At 36.8% G+C, this 18896-nt stretch overlaps 1 protein-coding gene across 1 annotated transcript in view; it reads right to left on the reverse strand.

Moving 5' to 3' along the window:
• COL28A1 (collagen type XXVIII alpha 1 chain) overlaps positions 1 to 18470 on the reverse strand; it is a 174730-nt gene extending 156260 nt beyond the window's left edge. Inside the window, exons 1-6 of the mRNA XM_007076679.2 lie at positions 18169 to 18470; positions 14926 to 15086; positions 13522 to 14078; positions 7134 to 7154; positions 5404 to 5460; positions 1513 to 1566 (exon numbers count right to left, since the gene is read on the reverse strand). Coding sequence (XP_007076741.2) covers positions 1513 to 1566; positions 5404 to 5460; positions 7134 to 7154; positions 13522 to 14078; positions 14926 to 15052 — 816 coding nt within the window. The 5' untranslated portion in view covers positions 15053 to 15086; positions 18169 to 18470. The remainder of the gene's footprint in view (positions 1 to 1512; positions 1567 to 5403; positions 5461 to 7133; positions 7155 to 13521; positions 14079 to 14925; positions 15087 to 18168) is intronic.
• Positions 18471 to 18896: the final 426 nt, after the last annotated feature.

Here is an 18896-nt window from a genome sequence, read left to right on the forward strand (position 1 = left end):
ATTCCCTTTCTTTGACAAGCAAGTAATTGGCTTTCACGTATCTAAATACTTTAATGCATCTAACTTATTCTCTTTTTCATTACCTCCCTAAACATAGTTTCAGAAGTGCAGTTATTGGGTTAAATTCTGAGTATTTGAATACATCTTATGTAGTACCTAATTGCTTTCCAAAATGTGCCAAGTTATCTTTGCAATGAACAAACCGCCCATTGCTATCACTAGTTATTATTTTAATATCACTGTGCTAACTGCTATAAAAAAAAAAGACATTTTTTTAAATCTGAAATACACAAAAAAAACCCACCCCAAACTATGTGAACTAGAAAATTGCTCCCCTCTCCACACAAAAACAAACCAACAACCCTGGACTCCAAAGTTTCTAAAATGTGAATAATTAATATTGAAGGGTACCTCATTATCTCTTTTTAAGTATCATTCACTATACAGTGAAAATAAATATTCTTCTACTTCTTTATTTACTGGTTTTAATTCCTTTCTTGAAAATTGTTGGTTCCGGGCGCCTGGGTGGCTCAGTTGGTTGAGCGTCCGACTTCGGCTCAGGTCATGATCTCACAGTTCGTGGGTTCGAGCCCCACATCGGGCTCTGTGCTGACAGCTCAGAGCTCAGAGCCCGGAGCCTGCTTCCGAGTCTGTGTCTCCCTCTCTCTCTGCCCCTCCCCCACTCACACTCTGTCTCTCTCTCTCCTTCAAAAATAAATAAACATTAAAAAAAATTAAAAAAAAAAAAAAAAAAAGAAAATTGTTGGTTCCTTTTACCAATTAATTATTAGTGGTTTGATATTTCCTTATCTGTTTTATAAAGTCTTTATATACTATAGAAATTAACCCAATATCCATTGTATTTAAAGCAACTATTTCCCTGTTTTCTTCTTCATTTTAATTATTATTTTTCATTATATAGAATTTTGCCATAAATTTTCACATAGTTGTATCTCTCCTATGACTCTTTTCATCACTCTTGAACTTGGAAGATCATCATCTGAAATATTATCTGATTTTTAAAAAATTAACCTAGAATATTTTTTTATGGGCTCACAAATAAAAGAACTAGGGAAATGCCTGAAGATGGTCTGGGAGTAAGAGATACTTGTTTTTTCTATTATTGTCATAGGTCAGTTATACATAAAATGGATCTATAAAAAACATAAGTGCCAATATCAATTTCATATGGGATATGTATTAGTAATTCATGGAACAATGTAAAAATTAATTGGGTCACCATTATGTAATTACCAATTTCTATTTGTTCAGTATCCCTATGTTTCCTAGATTTATTAACTAAAATGGTCACATATTACTTAGAATTTGTAAATGCAAGCTAACACAAACCAGATAATATGGGAAGTAAACATCCTGTAGTCTTCACAGAAATCATCATATTTCCGGCAGTGACAAATAGTACAGTTCTCTTTTGTTTTCTTCAGTTTTGTTCTTTAAATGAATCTAGAAAGAGATACATTGGTTTATAATGAAAGCTGTTTATTTATTTACCGGGTTTCCTTTTGGTCCTCGTTCACCTTTGATACCTGGGTTTCCATGTGTACCCTGAAGGCAAAGGGAAAAATGATTGCATTAAGCAAGCATTATATTCATTTTTTACACATTACAATAATTTCTGATCAGTTTCATCCCATAAAATGAGGGAAGACTGTAAAAAAACTTAACCTACCAAGCAGAGATTTACCTGTATTCTCTCTTTTACTAGAAACAAGGAAGACTGCACGGTCTTGAAGAGGTAGATTCTCTAGATTTGCTCAAAAGAGGACAATGTCTCTCTCTCTCCCTAATATCCAAGGGATAATCTCAAAGATGAGAGAAGAGGGGCAACCTGGGTGGCTCAGTCAGTTAAACGTCCTACTCTTGATGTCAGCTCAGATCATGATCTCGCAGTTTGTGAGATCAAGCCCCATATCGAGCTCTGTACTGGCAGCATGGAAACTTCTTGGGATTCTCTCTCACTCTCTCGCTAACCCTGTCCTTCTCTCTCTCTTTCTCTCTCTCTCCAAATAAAGAAACTTAAAAAAGAAGAAGAAGAAGAAGAAGAAGAAGAAGAAAAGATGAAAGACCTGGCACAAAAAGAGACACTCAGATCAATGGAACAGAATAGTGAACCCAGAAATGGACCCACAAACATGTGGCCAACTAATCTTTGACAAAGCAAGAAAAAATATCCAGTGGAATAAAGACAGTCTCTTCAGAAAGTGGTGCTGGGAAAACTGGACAGAGACAAGTAGAAAAATGAACCTTGACCACTTTCTCACACCATACACAAAAACAAACTCTAAATGGATGAAAGATCTAAATGTAAGACAGGAAGCCGTCAAAATCCTCGAAAAGAAAGCAAGCAAAAACCTCTCTGACCTTGGCCGCAGCAACTTCTTACTCAACACGTCTCTGGAGGCAAGGGAAGCAAAAGCAAAAATGAACTATTGGAACCTAATCAAAATAAAAGACCTCTGCACAGCAAAGGAAACAATCAGCAAAACTAAAAGGCAACCAATGGAATGGGAGAAGATATTTACAAACGACATATCAGATAAAGGGTTAGTATCCAAAATCTATAAAGAACTTATCCAGCTCAACACCAAAAAACAAATAGTCCAGTGAAGAAATGGGCAAAAGGCATGAATAGACACTTCTCCAAGAAGATATCCAGATGGCCACCTGACACATGAAAAAATGCTCAGCATCACTCATCATCAGGGAAATACAAATCAAAACCATCATGAGATACCACCTCACACCTGTCAGATGGCTAACATTAACAACTCAGGCAACAACAGATATTGGCGGGGATGTGGAGAAAGAGGATCTCTTTTGCACTGCTGGTGGGAACGCAAACTGGTGCATCCACTCTGGAAAACAGTCTGGGGGTTCCTCAAAAATTTAAAAACAGAACTACCTTATGACCCGGCAATTGCACTACTAGGTATTTATCCAAGGGTTACAGGTGTGCTGTTTCAAAGGGGCACATGCACCCCAATGTTTATAGCAGCACGATCAACAATAGCCAAAGAATGGAAAGAGCCCAAATGTCCACCGATGGATGAATGGATAAAGAAGATGTGGCATATATATACAATAGGGTATTACTCGGCAATCAAAAGAATGAAATCTTGCCATTTGCAACTATGAGGATGGAACTAGAGGGTATTATGCTAAGCGAAATTAGTCAGTCAGAGAAAGCCAAGTATCCTATGACTTCACTCATATGAGGACTTTAAGACACAGAACAGATGAAGATAAGGGAAGGGAAGCAAAAATAACATAAAAACAGGGAGTGGGACAAAAACGTAAGAGACTCTTAAATATGGAGAACAAACGGAGGGTTACTGGAGGGGGTGTGGGAGGGTGGATGGCTAAATGGGTAAGGGGGACTAAGGAATCTACTCCTGAAATCACTCCTGAAAGCACTATATGCTAACTAACTTGGATGTAAATTATCTAAAAAAATAAATAAAATAAAAATAATAAAATTTAAAAAAAAAGAAGAAAATATGAGAGAAGAGAGTGCTCCAATCCTGTTCCAGAAAGGCGTTTTGTTTTCCTATTCTCAACCGCCATAAAGCTGGCTTTTCTGAGAGTTTTTAGGGAGACTCAGTAAATGCTAAATGACATAGTTTTATGTCTATCTCTATTAAAACATGGTATGTTACAGCATAGGGAATATAATTAATGGTATTGTAATAGTGCTGTATAGTGACAGATGGTAGCTGCACTTGTGGTGAACACAGCATCATGTATAAACTTGTTGAATCACGGTGTTGAACACCTGAAGCTAATATAACATTGTGTGTCAACTCTACTTCCGTTAAAAAAATGGTACATTAATCTCTAACAATTTTGAGTGACTAAAATTGTCAGATTAGCTCAGCAACTAGTAAATTTTCTTTACAGTTCATTCTAAAACATAATTGAATATCCCAAGTACACCTTCCCAGAAAACCTCTTGGTGTAATAAACATAAATGAAGACTTTATAAGAAGGGGAAGTTTAAACCTTTGCTTTGGCCAAAATCAGCTTCTACTGGCTGCCACATTATCCTATAACATATCTAACTTACATTTTGGAGAAAAAAAATAAAGGAAAGACCCTCCTGCTTTCTAATGCCTCAATTGATAGAATGGTTTGAAAAAATATAGTCTTTGGACCCAAGTCTCAAGAGAAAATGTGCACAGTCTAAGCAATTCATAGTACACATTCCGCTCCCTGCCCCCAAATACAAGCATTCGTTCAAAAACTGTATCAATGCATTTTTGTGAGATATGTCCACTAGGCTTATGACCTCAAAGGTTTGAAACAACATAAGTAAATGGAATACTGAATGAGCAGCATGGATGCATCAGAATGAAATGTATTAGAGAAATATATAGTATCTCTACCATTGTGATGTTTTTTCAAGTCCCTTCCCAGTGCCTAGATGGTACCTTCCAGGTGTTAGGCCAGAATATAAAGGAAACACTCCTTTTGGGATTATCTTATCAAGTATTGAATCATCATAGTAAATCCTGCCTTTAACCTTTAGTTGCCAAGTTCCATTTCACAGGATTCACTCTAATCCCCAAAGCTTCCTGACCAGCTTCCTCCCTGAGAGGCCCACACAGTGTTGCTCTTGGATACATGTGAAGTCACAGTTAGCTTCCAGAGAGATCCGTGTCACTTGTTCTTAGGTGGAGTGGGATAAAGCTTTCCCTAAAGCACCAAGGATTTGTATGACCTTTTTCTTTGTTTTCACTTCAGTGTTGAGAAATTCTGGCCCCAATTGTCACATCAGACGTGATCCTGAAATATCCTTTGTGAGAACAGCTTCATCATTTTAAACCAAATCTGCCCTCAGTTCAGTTCAGGTCAGGAAAATCCCAGGCCTGTTTGTAAGGACAGAGTGTATCCCTTTAGGAATAAAAGAAAAAAACAGCATTTCCGTGTTTGCCGCTATTTGCACACAACTGCTTTTCTTTCTTTCTTTCTTTCTTTCTTTCTTTCTTTCTTTCTTTCTTTTTCTTTCTTTCTTTCTTTCTTTCTTTCTTTCTTTCTTTCTTTCTTTCTTTCTTTTTTATTTATTCTTGAGAGAGAAAGAGACAGAGCATGAGCGGGGGAGGAGCAGAGCAAAAGAGGGACACAGAATCCAAAGCAGGCTCCAGGCTGTCAGCACAGAGCCCAACACAGGGCTCCAACCCATGAACCGCGAGATCATGACCTGAGCCAAAGATGGACGCTCAACCGACTGAGCCACCCAGGCACCCCACAACCTCTTTTCAACAGCATCAAACAGTCCTGCGATTTCAAGCGTCAGTAGAGCAATCATGACTAGGGCTTCCTGACTTGACCGTAAGTTCAAAGTAGAAACATACAAAATTTAAAAAAAAGTGGAAACATACTCACAGGAGGCCCTGGATCGCCTGGATCCCCTTTCTCACATTCACAAATCTTGTGTTCACACTGAGTCAAGAATGAAATCCAATATTAACACATAATGAAATGCAGCATTTCAAATCTTATTCCCTTGAAGAAATTTTACCAAGCAAATTTATGGAGCTTTTGCTCTCCCTTTTCAAGTCTTCTAGGCTAACTCAGATCTGGTAAGAGCCAGCTAATAAAGTATTACTAAACATTGCCATGGTTAGATAAATTAGACCTCCCACCAAAAATATACGTATAACATCTAGTTGCCAGTTAAAAGGGAAAATAAACATTTTCAGTGGATTTTTGGAATTTCTCTTCTATACAGTACATCAAAGCTCAATAACATACAAATATCAAATATTCCTTTAGTCAAAAAGGAAAACATGTGGCATACCATATTTTATCAATTCTAGGATGTACATTTCTCCTTATTTTAACATGTCTGAAATCAGAATGAGTCTTATTTGAATCAGGCCTGATCATAATGAAGGTGTTATTTTCTGCACATGTTCTTCAAAACTTACAGAATGAAATGGAAGAAAACTCCAGAGACACCACTGGAGCACACTCAAGAAATGCTGCATCACCAGTGTTTTTGATGGCGCACAGGCTGATATTGGGGGGAGGTGGGAGGAAGGGCATCAATGACTCAGAGACAAAAAGCCATGCAGAGGATTTAGACTCTGAATGCGAAGAACTTTTCGAAATAACCAATTTAGTTTGCTTCTACTTTTCCTTATACGTATGTACAAAAGTGATACAGGATTTAAAACTCTATGTCTAAATAAATCTAAAGGGACTCTTACCATAAGTATAAAATCAAGAATTGTAATTTATAAGAAGTTACTATATCACAGCTTAATTGGCAGGGTCCTTTCCTATCTCAGTGGTACACAAAACAATGGTGTCTCTGACCATTCGATGAAACATGGTGTTCTGCAGGGTCTGGTTGGCTCCTATTATCTGTACATTTCCTGATGTTTAATAAGCAGTTTATCAAACAAAATTCGCATGTTCCAAACTCTGTGTTAAGAAACACATATGCAGTATAGAAGTCCTCAGCAACATTGTGGACTTCGATTGTGCTAAGCACTATCCAAACGATATTAGCCAGCTTCCTTTGCCACTTGGTATGGTTGCCACCAGCAAGAAGGAGAATGAGCTTAAAGTCAATCCCTGGGCAGCAGCAGGAGACTCTGAGCGGTGTCTCTGGGCTAGGAATCTTGGCTAACACACCTCCCAAAGTGAAGGATCCCCACGAGTAGCTGGTATCAGAGACATGCTTAGAATAAAGGAAGTGTTACCAAAACAAGCAAAAACTATGCCATTTGGGGGGGGGGGCACCTGGCTGGGTCAGTTGGTGGAATGTGTGACTCTTGATCTCAGAGTTGTGAGTTCAAGCCCTGCATTGGGTGTAGAGATTACCTAAAAATAAAATCTTTTTAAAAAAATATGCATTTTGGCTACCACTGATTTCTAAAGTTACTCTCTAAAATCATATTAAATATTTCTTACTTTTTCTAAATTTTCCAATCTGCAGTAGATAGAGCAGCATAAAAGAAATCAGATGGCTGCCTCAAAATTGGCTCATTTTAGAAAGAATTAAGCATTTTTGTTTAGACACTATCTTCTAATGTGAATTACAATGCTGATTTGATTATGCAAACTTTTAGAGTTAATTCATAGTAATCAAAGCATGTGGTGCTTACCTTCTTTTCAAATAAGATATCCTAGGAGGGAAAAAAGAATAAAACATTAACTCGCTTCATGGTTCTGCTTCCAGCTTCTTATTAGTCTTAATTATTCTCTATGGGATATGCAATTTTCAAGAAGAATAGCAATTCAGTCTTTTTAACCTTATAAAAGCAGTAGAGCCTCCCAGCCAACCTCCCAAGGAGCACTCTGAGCCATATCACAAGAGACAGGAAGGGCACTAACATTAAAAATTACTCTTTTTTGAGGAGCTTTATCTTGTTACATCCTATGTTCTAGCTTTTGTTTTCTTAATCAGCTCTCTAATCTCCATAATTTGGCTACAAGCTTGATCAGTCATCATAAAGACTTTTCACTTTTACTTATAAAGACTTAGCCAGAATACATAATTGTATGTTTTCTCTACTTTTATTTTTCCATCCCTATCCATACATGCATTTTTTCAAACATTAAAACATTAAGTTTAGCGTGATAATTTCATGAAATACCAACAAGCCTTTGAAGTCAATCAGGTCCAGACTCTCATTTTGCCTCAAGGAAACTTGAGTCTGCTGTGCTGTCACTTGCCCAATGTCATACACTTGGCTGGAGCTACCTGAACAAGTTCAAGTGGTACTTTATACTTACCCACACAGTAATGAATTAGCCAGAATATTTTTCAAAATTCCTTTAAATTCACAATTTTAGAGAAATTCACAATCTAGTTTTTGTCTAACATCTTGACCTACTTCCGCTGAATGAGGTACTGTCTGATGAGGGCACTAAGGCCACGTCCGAAGCCAAACATGGGAAGGAAATTAACCAATGCTTACAGATGAGAGAATTGTTTTCATAATGTAGAAATGATGTGTCAGATTGATGCCTTACAACTGAACCTGAAGGGTTAATTTCATATGACAAAATAGAAAATGGAAATAAAAAGCCCTAGAATATTTGTTGCAAGATATTAAAAATGAAGTGGGCACCTGGGTGGCTCAGTTGGTTAAGTGTCCAACTCTTGCTTCTGGCTCAGGTCATGATCTCATGGTTCGTGAATTTGAGCCCTAGATCAGGCTCTGCACTGTCAGTGGGATTCTCCCTCTCCCTCTGTCTCTGCCTCTTCCCAGCTCACATTCTTTCTCTCTCTCTCTCTCTCTCTCTCTCTCAAAATAAATAAATAAACTTAAAAATAAAATGATAAGAAATGAAGAATGTAATGAGGAAGTTAAAGATAAGTCAGAGCTGTACCTTTATGGAGGACCCCACATCCCTTTAGTTTTATTTTTACTTTACCTTTATTTCCATACAAACTAATAATACAGAGTGAAGATGTACCAAAATGCTTTAAGCAGTTCTAGGGATCTAATAGGAGGACAAAATTAGGCTGAGAATTAAGCATCGTCTGGAGTTTTTACCCTGTGTCCACCATGAACTAGCTGTGTGGCTTTGGACAAGACACATAAGCCTTCCAGGTCATTTTCCAAAAATACAAAAAATAAGAAATTTTGACTATGGGGTCTCAGGAGCTGTAAAACTCTGGCCACACACCCTATTTACAAAACTCAGAGTCTCACCAATGGCCTTTTGTCCCTTCCTTCCCCCTCACTCCCCACCCTCCTGATTTAAAATAGCCAGCCAGTATAAATTCAGGCTGAAAGCAGATGAACTGCTTGTATCTTTATGAACTAACAGGTCATGTGGAGAAATGGGAATTCAGATATACTGACAGTCTTGGTGTAATTTCCCCTCTCCAGAACATTTGGCTGTGCCTAGAAAACTGAAGATGTGCATACTTTATTTCTAGGTTGCCCAGGACAAGTCCTTGTTTCCACCTGTTACTCTGACATCCCTTCCAGACATATCTTAGAGAAATTCTTGAAGTACTTGTATATTTCAGCATTCATTATTTTCAGTAGTGAAAATTTGGAAATAATGAAAATATCCATCAGTATTAGAATGGGTCAATAACTGAAATATTATTCAGCAGTTAAAGTGAATCCATTGGGGCTACATATTTCAACATAGAAAATTTCCCAAGGACAGGGAGTGATAAAGCAAGCTGCAGAGGGATTTATAGAATGTGATCCAAATTATGAAAATATTTTGAACACATGTCAGAAGTTTAGTTTTCCTGGGAAGGAGAGAGGGAAAGGAATTTGAAAATAGTTCAAGATATAATAAACAAGTAATAATTCAAGTCAAATTGTAATGTTTGAAAGCAACTACTGAAATAAAGAAAAATGCAAAGTTCTGTCACCTTACAACCTTTTTATAATAAGCAACACCCTTCTATTATCTAGCATCAGTTTTTAAGTTCATGAATTTAGCTGCCACTATGCCTGATGTATAATTTTACACTTTTTTCAGCTCTTCCTTTGAGAATTTAATTTCTGCTGTGCCATGTTAACTCTTTAAAAATATGTGCCATGAGGCTTAAAACCATAACAACATAACTAACTAATTTTGGAACTCATTTGATTTTGTGTTTGCTGGAATTTGTATTTCTATGGAAACAAAAGTAGACCAAAGACTACACAATAGATAAGACTGTTTCAAACAAAGAACAAAGCTCTATCCCTAAGGGCACTTATAGTCTATAAGCCCCAGTGACAGAAAACAGCACACAGCAAGCAGCGTGGGAAGGAGATCCCAGACTGGGTGGGGAGGTGGGAAACAAGACAGTTTCTGGAAATAGGTGGGTTTTCTGGATAATTTTCAAGAAGAATGCAAAGGACCAGCTCATTGATGGAATGCTCCTCTATATGTCAAAGTTTATGAGGAAAAAGTCATAAGGACTAGTGTGGGCAATAAGACAAAGGAAGCAGTGAGGAGGGACATTTGAAAGAGTGGACAAAAGGGCCCATGTGGACAGAGCTGGACACCTTGGGAAGTAGTGAGTGCCTTCCCTTAGCAGAGAGGCAGGTTATGTGGCATACAGCTGGGAGAATGTGGTCAAAGCCATAGGGAAGGGCATGTTCAGTTAAGATCTAGGCAGATGAGGGTGCCTGGGTGGCTCAGTTGGTTGAAAGTCCAACTTTGGCTCAGGTCATGATCTCACAGTTAGTGGGTTCGAGCTCTGCGTTGGGCTTTGTGCTGACAGCTCAGAGCCTGGAGTCTGCTTCAGATTCTGTGGTTCACTCTCTCTCTGCTCCTCCCCCACTCATGCTCTGTGTTTCTTTCTCTCAAGAATAAATAAACAATAAAAATTTTTTAAAAAGATCTATGTGGTTGCTCTAGTTTAAATGGAAGGGATAAATGGAGAAAAGCCCTCCCTGGAGCAAAAGAAGGTGCATTTTATTAATGGAGGCAGAGTTCTGTGATGGCATATATGTAGAAGGAAAAGACTAGAATGGAACTGCCAATTTTGTGAATGAGTATGAGGTCAATGCTCTGAGAAGGGGACAGAGGACATGTGAGGAAGGTGGCAAAGGTATTGGCACGGTAGCAGATGGGATCAGAACAAAGAACTTAATAGGCGAGGATTACAAACTCTGTGACAAAAAAATATCTACAGCTTAGTATAATGGCAAAATAGCCACCATAACATCTTTTCTGAAAGACCAACTATATGTATGGGATATTGGGTTGGAATTGTTTCCTTGATTTCAATACTGTTATGTAAATCATAATAAAATAGTATTAAAACATTTTACATATCCTCTTCAATGTGGAATCATCAGGTATCTCTTGGGTCATTCAGAGTTGAAATGTATTCATGGGGTTCTTACATGATACTTTCTACTAGAGGTACCAGGGAGTTGGTAATGATTCCTTGATTTGTCTTGCTTCCTGCAAAATCTGTTCATTGTGGGCACCCATGTCCATTAAATTCAACTGAAGTATACTCCTCAGTAAAAAGAAATAAACTGCTGATATAAAAAACAACCCAGTCGATTTCCAGAATTGTCATGCTGGGTATAAAAACCTTGACAGAAAAAGAGTACACACTGCATAAGCTTGTTTATATAAAAGCCTAGAAAATGTACACTAAACTAGAGTGACAAAAATCAGATCAGGAGCTAAGAGGCAAGGGAAGGATATTGTGCAAAGAGGCATGAGGAAATTTGGGCGTGGCAGAATGTTCTGTATCCTAACTGTGTTGGTGGTTTCATGAATGTGTACATCTATCAAAACTCATAGAATTCTGTACTTTAAGTAGATGCAATTTTTTACTTAAATTATACCTAATTAACTTCTTTTAGAAAGTCAACTACATAATCATTTCAAAATGAAAAGCTTAAAAATTCAACAAAAAAAATGTAATGGAAATAGATTAGATGAGGAATTTTTCCAATGGTCTGATCAAGAGTCAAGTTCTGCCTCCCACATAGTGGCAATTGGAAACGTTGAAACTTAGCATATTGTTCTTTGAGGGTCTAATAAGCACTTTGGTTGCTGGAAGTGTTTGGAAAGCAGCATCTCCTGAGAAGTAGCTTGTTCATAGAGCTTCCATCTGAACAAACAAGCTGAAATCACAGGATGCTAAGCAAGAGCAGGGTCATTGGGACACTTGATCATTTTCTGGTTTCCCCCAAAAATGGACAAATGGTCCTGTGTCAAGTCTACTGCCAAGATCCTGTGTCCTGAGTTGGGCAGGAGCTCTCAGCCAAGACAATGTGTCTAGAAGGAGTATGAACCTCCTGAGCCTACACAACTGGCCAAAGAGATGCCTCCCCTGCAACTTCTATAGTCAGCAACTAGCAACTCATTATCTCAATTCAAGTGTTCTCTCCAGCACATGCTAGAATCTTCTATTTTGGGTTCAGTGGTAAGGACTGTTTACACTATGGCACAGACAGACGTAGGCAGTTAGCCAGGTACCCCTGAACATTTCCCTTTCATGCAAAAAAGATGCTCAGGGTAAGCACTCCTCCTAACTCCCCTGGGGACTGAAATCACCATCTCCAACCTGGGCTGAGCTCTCTCTATCTACCCCCAATGCCCAAGGAAAAGAGACCAGAAACAATAGCAGCTTTGGAGGAGGGATGTTGCTTAACTGTTTCAAGGCAGCTCTGATTGAGAAAATCTTAAAACACAGTTTCTATTTTCCCCTTTCAAGATAACCTCATAGGGTTAACTGTGAAGACCTCAGGGCCTTTGCATGGCATTACATTTTCAACTATAAAATGAGGATAATATAGTACCTACATCATAATATTGTTGCAAAATAAAATAAATAAAATAATGAATAAAATAAAAGATGTAAGTAAAGTACTCAGAACAATGGCTAAGACAGAGAGCATTCAAGACATGATAACTATTATTTAGATAAAATAGTTTATGTCTCATGCTGAAAACAACAGTTATAAGAATAACTTACAAGTTATTATCTTAAAGTTAATATTTAAGAGAATTAACTTACAGAATAGTTATATAAATATAACAGAAAAATATAATAAAAAATATATAAATATAATATAAAAATAAAATATAAATAGAATTTAAGTTATTAACTTATAAGAATAATGTTAGGAAAAAGATTGGGAGAAGGGACAAAAGGGCAAAACAATCTCTGAAACAAGGCTGAGATTTTTTGCAACCTATAGAAAACAGCTATATGAAATGCTTAGTATAAGGGACACATGTGCCTTGCCCTCTTCTCAAGAAATCAGAGAAAATCAGTATTTGTAGGAAAATCGATTTTTAACACTTAACAAATCAACCTCTTTTTCTCTAGGAGTTTTCTTCTTGAGGAATACTCTGAAGAGGGGTTTTATTTTGATTGCTTTGCCTTGTGTTTTCCCAAGCAGAAAGGAAAGGATCTCATACACAGCTGAGCAATCAGCAAAGAAAAGCATCGACATAGCTAATCAGACCAATCAAATGGCACTCATTGATATGTGGGAGAAACTGTTGGGTGACTGAAGGTTGCAGGTGATTTTACATTGGGTGGGCTTGCTAACACCTAAGAAACAAGGACATAATGAAAAAATTAGAAGTCTATGAACTCTGCTTGAGTAGCATAATATTGCCGTAGGTGACATATTGAGTCTAAATGTTTCTGCAGATGTTAAATGGGGAAAAAACCCAACTTAGTACAAATACTGCAGACCACAAGTTGACCACAAATTGAATATAAGTCAGCAGTGTTCGTGATCCCAGGATGTATAAACAGGAGACTGAAGTGTATAACTGGAAAGTAATTCTTCCCAAATTCTCAGCATTGTCTAGCAATAAAGTTAGGAATGCAATTCCAGAGCAGGAACTCTGGTACTTTCCCAGTTTATCTGGTGTAAACTATCAAGGAAGTGGAGAGACTTCGGAAAGATTCTCTTAGCTATTTCCAAGGTGGATTCTTTTTCCTTTATCTTTCTGACCCAGTATCTATCCTCACAGAATTTATAATTAAGGTATCAATATTATGATTGGAAATATATATATAAGACCCACTCCTCAAGTACCTACCAGGCGATCTTGAATTTTATCTTCAAGTGTGGGATCACTCAACAGTAGAATGGGCTCGCTGGATGATTCCCCAGATATCAAACGAAGTTTGGCTTCATTGACGACAGTGGAAAGTCCAATGGTGATAAACAATATTCCTGCAGTTCTGGCGTCTTCAGAAATACTCTTGACATCTGGATTCTTTGGATGGTCAATGCCATCAGTCATCAGCAAAGCCACTTTCACACCATCTTTACGCCCTTCTCTCTTAAGCAAACTAGTGGCATTGGAGATTGCATAATAGGAGAAGGTGCCTTGCCCAATGAAATTCATAGATTTGACCCTCTGCTTAAAAGTCTGCAGATCCTTCCAAGAAGAAAAAGGTGGATCAATTTGGACAGAGGTGCTAAACTGAAGTGCTGCCAGTTTGATATCATATTTCAAGGAGCGAACCGGGGCCAGTTGGAAAACCTTGTCACTCAAGCTATACACAAAATCTTTCTGTTTATCAAAGAGAACAATTTTAGAACTTTCAGAGCTGTCCACAATGAAGACCACATCTATGAAGCAAGTAGAGTCTGAAATAGAACAAACAGGTTAGGCAAAATATTTGTTCCTAATCAGGAAACCACTTTGCCTAAGGAAAGCCCTGAGGTGGTGGGATGTGTGTTGTTTTGGAGAGGAGAGGGGAGTGCAAAAGAGAGGTGCCTTGGAGATGGGGCTTAAGTTGTGAAGAACTACATCTCTTTCCAAATCTAGAAATTCTTTGCCTCTTAAAATCATGCAAATAAAAAGCAAACAAATAAAATACCATGTATATTGAGCATCTCCTCAAAGTAAAAGCCGCTTAGAAATCCAGCAAATATTGGGCAAAGCTGTCTAGACGTAAACAACACTCTGCCTAAATCTCAGGTTCTATGTCACATTCATGAGGCTTCATCTTGTTCGGATAGTTGGTTTGGGGATTTTTTTTTTTTTTAGCTTTTTTGAAATCCAGGGAGAAAACAACTATACACATCACTTTAGCAATAAGGGGGAATCTTAAAAACAGAGAACTTGAGCTTGAATTCTAGCTCTGCATCTTACTAGTTCATTTGTCTATGGCCTGAGATATGCCATTTAGTCTCTCTGGGCCACTATTTCTTTATGAGAGTGGCACTTTCTGTCATTACTATTTTATAAAGCTACTGTGAGGCTCAAATGAGATAATGAATGTACAAGGGCTCTAAAACATCTAAAGTTTTTATAAGTATCCTTTGTATGTATACAAGGTATATTATTATCACAACATAATTATATTAAAATAGAATATTACATATGTTTTTATATATGTATGGTTTGATATTTATATCAAGTGTTATTCAGAAAAAAATATTCAGGCTAAAACTAATCATTAAAAAAAAACTTTTTTTTTTTTTTTTTTACCCTGGAAGTTATTTTTCTTTGCAAGTAAATTGGACTTTGATCCTTTCTTTCTTTGTCCATGTATTGTTTGACTCATAAAAGCTGGCAAAAGCAGGAGATAGAAGACGAAATGTCTGTTCCACATCATGGCAGGTGGTGAAAGGTCATCTGTCTTGTAGCACCTTTAATAGAAAAATCAGTTATAAATACTTTGGTAAAATAAAATGTTTGCTATTTTTTAATTTCAAGCCAGCAGAATTGAAAACCAGCATGTGACAAGAGAAAAGGGTTTTCATTCATATTTCCAGAAAAACATCTACACTGAGATTTTAGAAGATTTTAATTGAAATAAATTGTGGCACCACAAGCCAACACTTATTACTGAATATTTTATATAGTCAAAGAATTACAGCCACGTAATCTGAATTTCCCATTTTATTATGGGAAGCAGAGAGTGGGAAAAGCCATTTGAAAACACTTCAGTCCCACTCTGTATGATGACCATGGTTCAAGCATAGGGTCTGTTTTGACATTTCCACATTCTTCAAGGTGATATCAGATTGCTACATGGTTGTTTCATTATAACTAATTCCTGATGATCTCAATATTTTTACAGGGTTGTAGAGAACCACCATCATTCCAGTCTTAATAATACATGCACAACTTTAGTGACTTCAAAAGGCTAGTCAAAAATGAAATTGCCCTTGTATTCCCATAGAACATCATTTCTCTTTTATGCTCTTGCTTGGAAACTTCATCTACAACAGAGTTCCAAGCTGGACTACAGATGCATATCCAATGAATCAAAAGAGTATGAGAACAAAAATAGCAGATTTGCTCAGCAACATTGTTCTTCCAGTGAAGAACTGATGGACAGAAATAAGACTTGATATCAGAACACACTTCCTCTGAACATTCCTGTAAAACTATTTTTCTGGGTCAATTAACAATGAAAACCCTAATCCTGTATTAAATCTTCAGCCATCTTCATCCCTCAATATGCCCAGCTATCCGCTGGATGACTTTTAAACCCACAGGCTTCCCTGGCAAGAGAAGACTCACATGTAGCTAGCTCAGTATACTGGAGAAGGAACAAAAAGGCTTTTTTGAAACAATGTTCTGCATGGTTTGGAAATGCTCTCCTTCTTAAACTATACTGACTTCAGAAGTTCTGGAAAAGGAAATCACATTTTCCTTCACTTTGCCTTCAGGGAATGGGAACCAGGAAATCATGAGCATGACTTTTCCAGGCTCAAATAGGGGGTGGAAATATATGCAAAGGTAGTGAGGAATGGAACGGATCACTGACTTCTTTCATATATGCCAGATAGAGAAACCCAAAAAGGAATCAAAGCTGTTGGGTTGAGGATGAACCAATGGATGGCTCCATGCCATAATCTGCTCCTCAAGTAATATCGCCTAGCAGGAAGTTTATTAAGCTGACTCTGTATCAGTCTGGCCAAGCTTCTCTTTGGCAAGTGCATCAAGTGCAATTGGCCAGATGTCAACAGTTTTCAGATCAGGTATGTTAAGATGTGAAGACAGCTGAATGTTTAAAAAAGAAGAAGAACAAGAAGTTTCCTGAGGAAATAAAACACATAAAGGACATCCTTCCCTCAAGTAATCCCTTGTTAACCAAAGAGAAGAATGCAGAAGGAAGTACAAGTTTAACTGAAGACTAACGTAAAATAAGGTTGTGTAGCAAAACACAGCTGCTATTGCATTTTCAGGGGGGCAGGCCAGGGGAATAACACCATGTCCCTGGTGTGACATATGACCTTTCCCTTTCATTGAGCCCATTATTATAAGAAGCGTCTCAGAAGTTATAGGAATAAGAGACTGAGGATTTAATTTCATTGAAAATAAGAGGATTTTACAAGCTACATGATCAATACAACTCTTCAAAAAAATCTAAAGAAGATGATTCCCATGCAGGACCCTGAGCAGAAAACCACTTTCTTCTCATTTGTTGGCCTCATTTTGGGCTTTGGAAATGCTGTCTTTAAATAAAGACTTGTCTTCCCTAAAACTAAGAACTTACTCATACAGTTGTGTGTGTGTGTTTTTACTTGTTTTGTTTGTTTGTTTGTTTGTGTTTTTTTTTTGTTTTTTTTTTTGGGGGGGGGGTTGTCATATAACCATGAATTCGCACCTGAAGCTTTTTCTATACAATAGTCACCGTCACAACGTCTTCACTAGCAACAATCACAATGTCTCATATTTTATTACTATTTCCTCTGTTACTTTTTATCCAGCTCTCCCAAAGCAGTCTTGCTATTCCTCTCTCTTTACTGGAATTAGCCTGAGGATACCCTTATACGTTTGGTTTCTAGTTCCACAGCCTTTCTGAAATCTCTTTCTTTTTTATTAGTTTGGCATAGTAAGAGACACTCATTTTTAATCATTTTTGCCATGTTTTATTTTGCCTCAGTTTTCAATAATTCTTACATTTTGCTCATTTAGACATCATATACAAGCAAAATAGGCTTCAGGGGGAAAATGCCATTAAATAAAAGTTAAATAAAAGAAATTTATAAATTCAGATAAAAGAATAAAAGATATAAATAAATAAAATAAAAGTTAAATAAAAGAAATTAAGTAAAGAAAGAAAGAAATGAAAGAAATAAAAGAAATAAAAACCTCTGTGTTTACGATAAGTGGCATTCTATAAATGCAGAGACAAAGATTATCTTTAACCAAATGCTATATATTTGACTTTTTTGCCTAAAATTTATTTTGGGTAAATATCAGCATCAACAAATCCAAGAGACTTTATATTTTATGATGTTTTAAAACTAAAATTCTTTCAGCAGAGTTTACCAATTGCATTCACAGTGTTTGCATAGCATTTATTTCACATAAAGATAAAATTATCAAATGAGCACTTTATTCAGATTGCCAAACTAACCAAGGTATAAAACATTCTGTAATTAATACTGAGTTATAAAAATATGTTCCAAATTAAGAAAAAGAGATCCCAAAAGATATTAACATCATTGCTAACATAATGCTATGTAGTAGCCTGTGAATTAAAAATCAATTTTCAAATAATTTTGACATAAATTTTAAATGTCTACATTTTAACAATTATTTATATTTTTCTAATAATTAATTTAAAGTAATGGCAGAGGATAGAAAATTTTTCTATCAGCTATTATTTTCAGCTTTCTTCACATAATAAGTATGCACACCTTTCAGTCTTCCACAGTGCCTAGGTGGTCTTCTCTGATTTCAAGTGATTAAAATAAAACAGTTATGTCTTACCTTATAAAGTTTGTCAAACTGGAATTAAAGACTGATTAAGCAAATGCCAACAGCAAGGACCATTGTTGGGGATGGAGTTAGCTATTTGATATTGTTCTGTTCTGTGGAAATAAAAATTATCTTTGCTTTTGGAACTTTTGCAATCTTTTATTTGTGTTTATTAGCCTAAGTTAAAGCAAGAGTGGTCAGGCATTTGGCCAGGGTGCAAGATCTGGGTGGGATCAGTAAGTAATTTAAAGGAACAGTGTCCTCTTGGAACAAGTCTATGTTCTCCAAACTGTTATAAAAATAACTTGAGCAGATTTTCTACATTTTCGGCATTTATTGACAGCCTGCCTTTGTGTCTCATACCATATCCTCCTTCTATTTCTACATTTCTTTGCCTGGGGTGTGCTCTGTGTGATACTAGTTCCTAACTGCTCTGTGAGGGAGTGTAAATGACAACAGACTTAGATGCAAAACTGGTTTTTCAAGAGAGGCAATGGATTGAAATTATTGAAGCTGAATGAAGAGTATAGAGAAGTTCCTTATTCTAGCCTTTCTATGTCTGTGATTTTTGAAATTTTTCATACTACCATTGGTATTATATACAGTGAAAGAGTGATCTGAATTTAGTTCTGGTTTTGTCTCTAATATGGGGACCTCAGTTTCCCATTTATGAAATGAGGGAGTGAATTTAATTATTTATCAAGATCCTTCCAAAGTATAACACAAGAGCTAGGTTTACA

Source organism: Panthera tigris, chromosome A2 (assembly GCF_018350195.1).
Source record: "Panthera tigris isolate Pti1 chromosome A2, P.tigris_Pti1_mat1.1, whole genome shotgun sequence".
Taxonomy (NCBI): domain Eukaryota; kingdom Metazoa; phylum Chordata; class Mammalia; order Carnivora; family Felidae; genus Panthera; species Panthera tigris.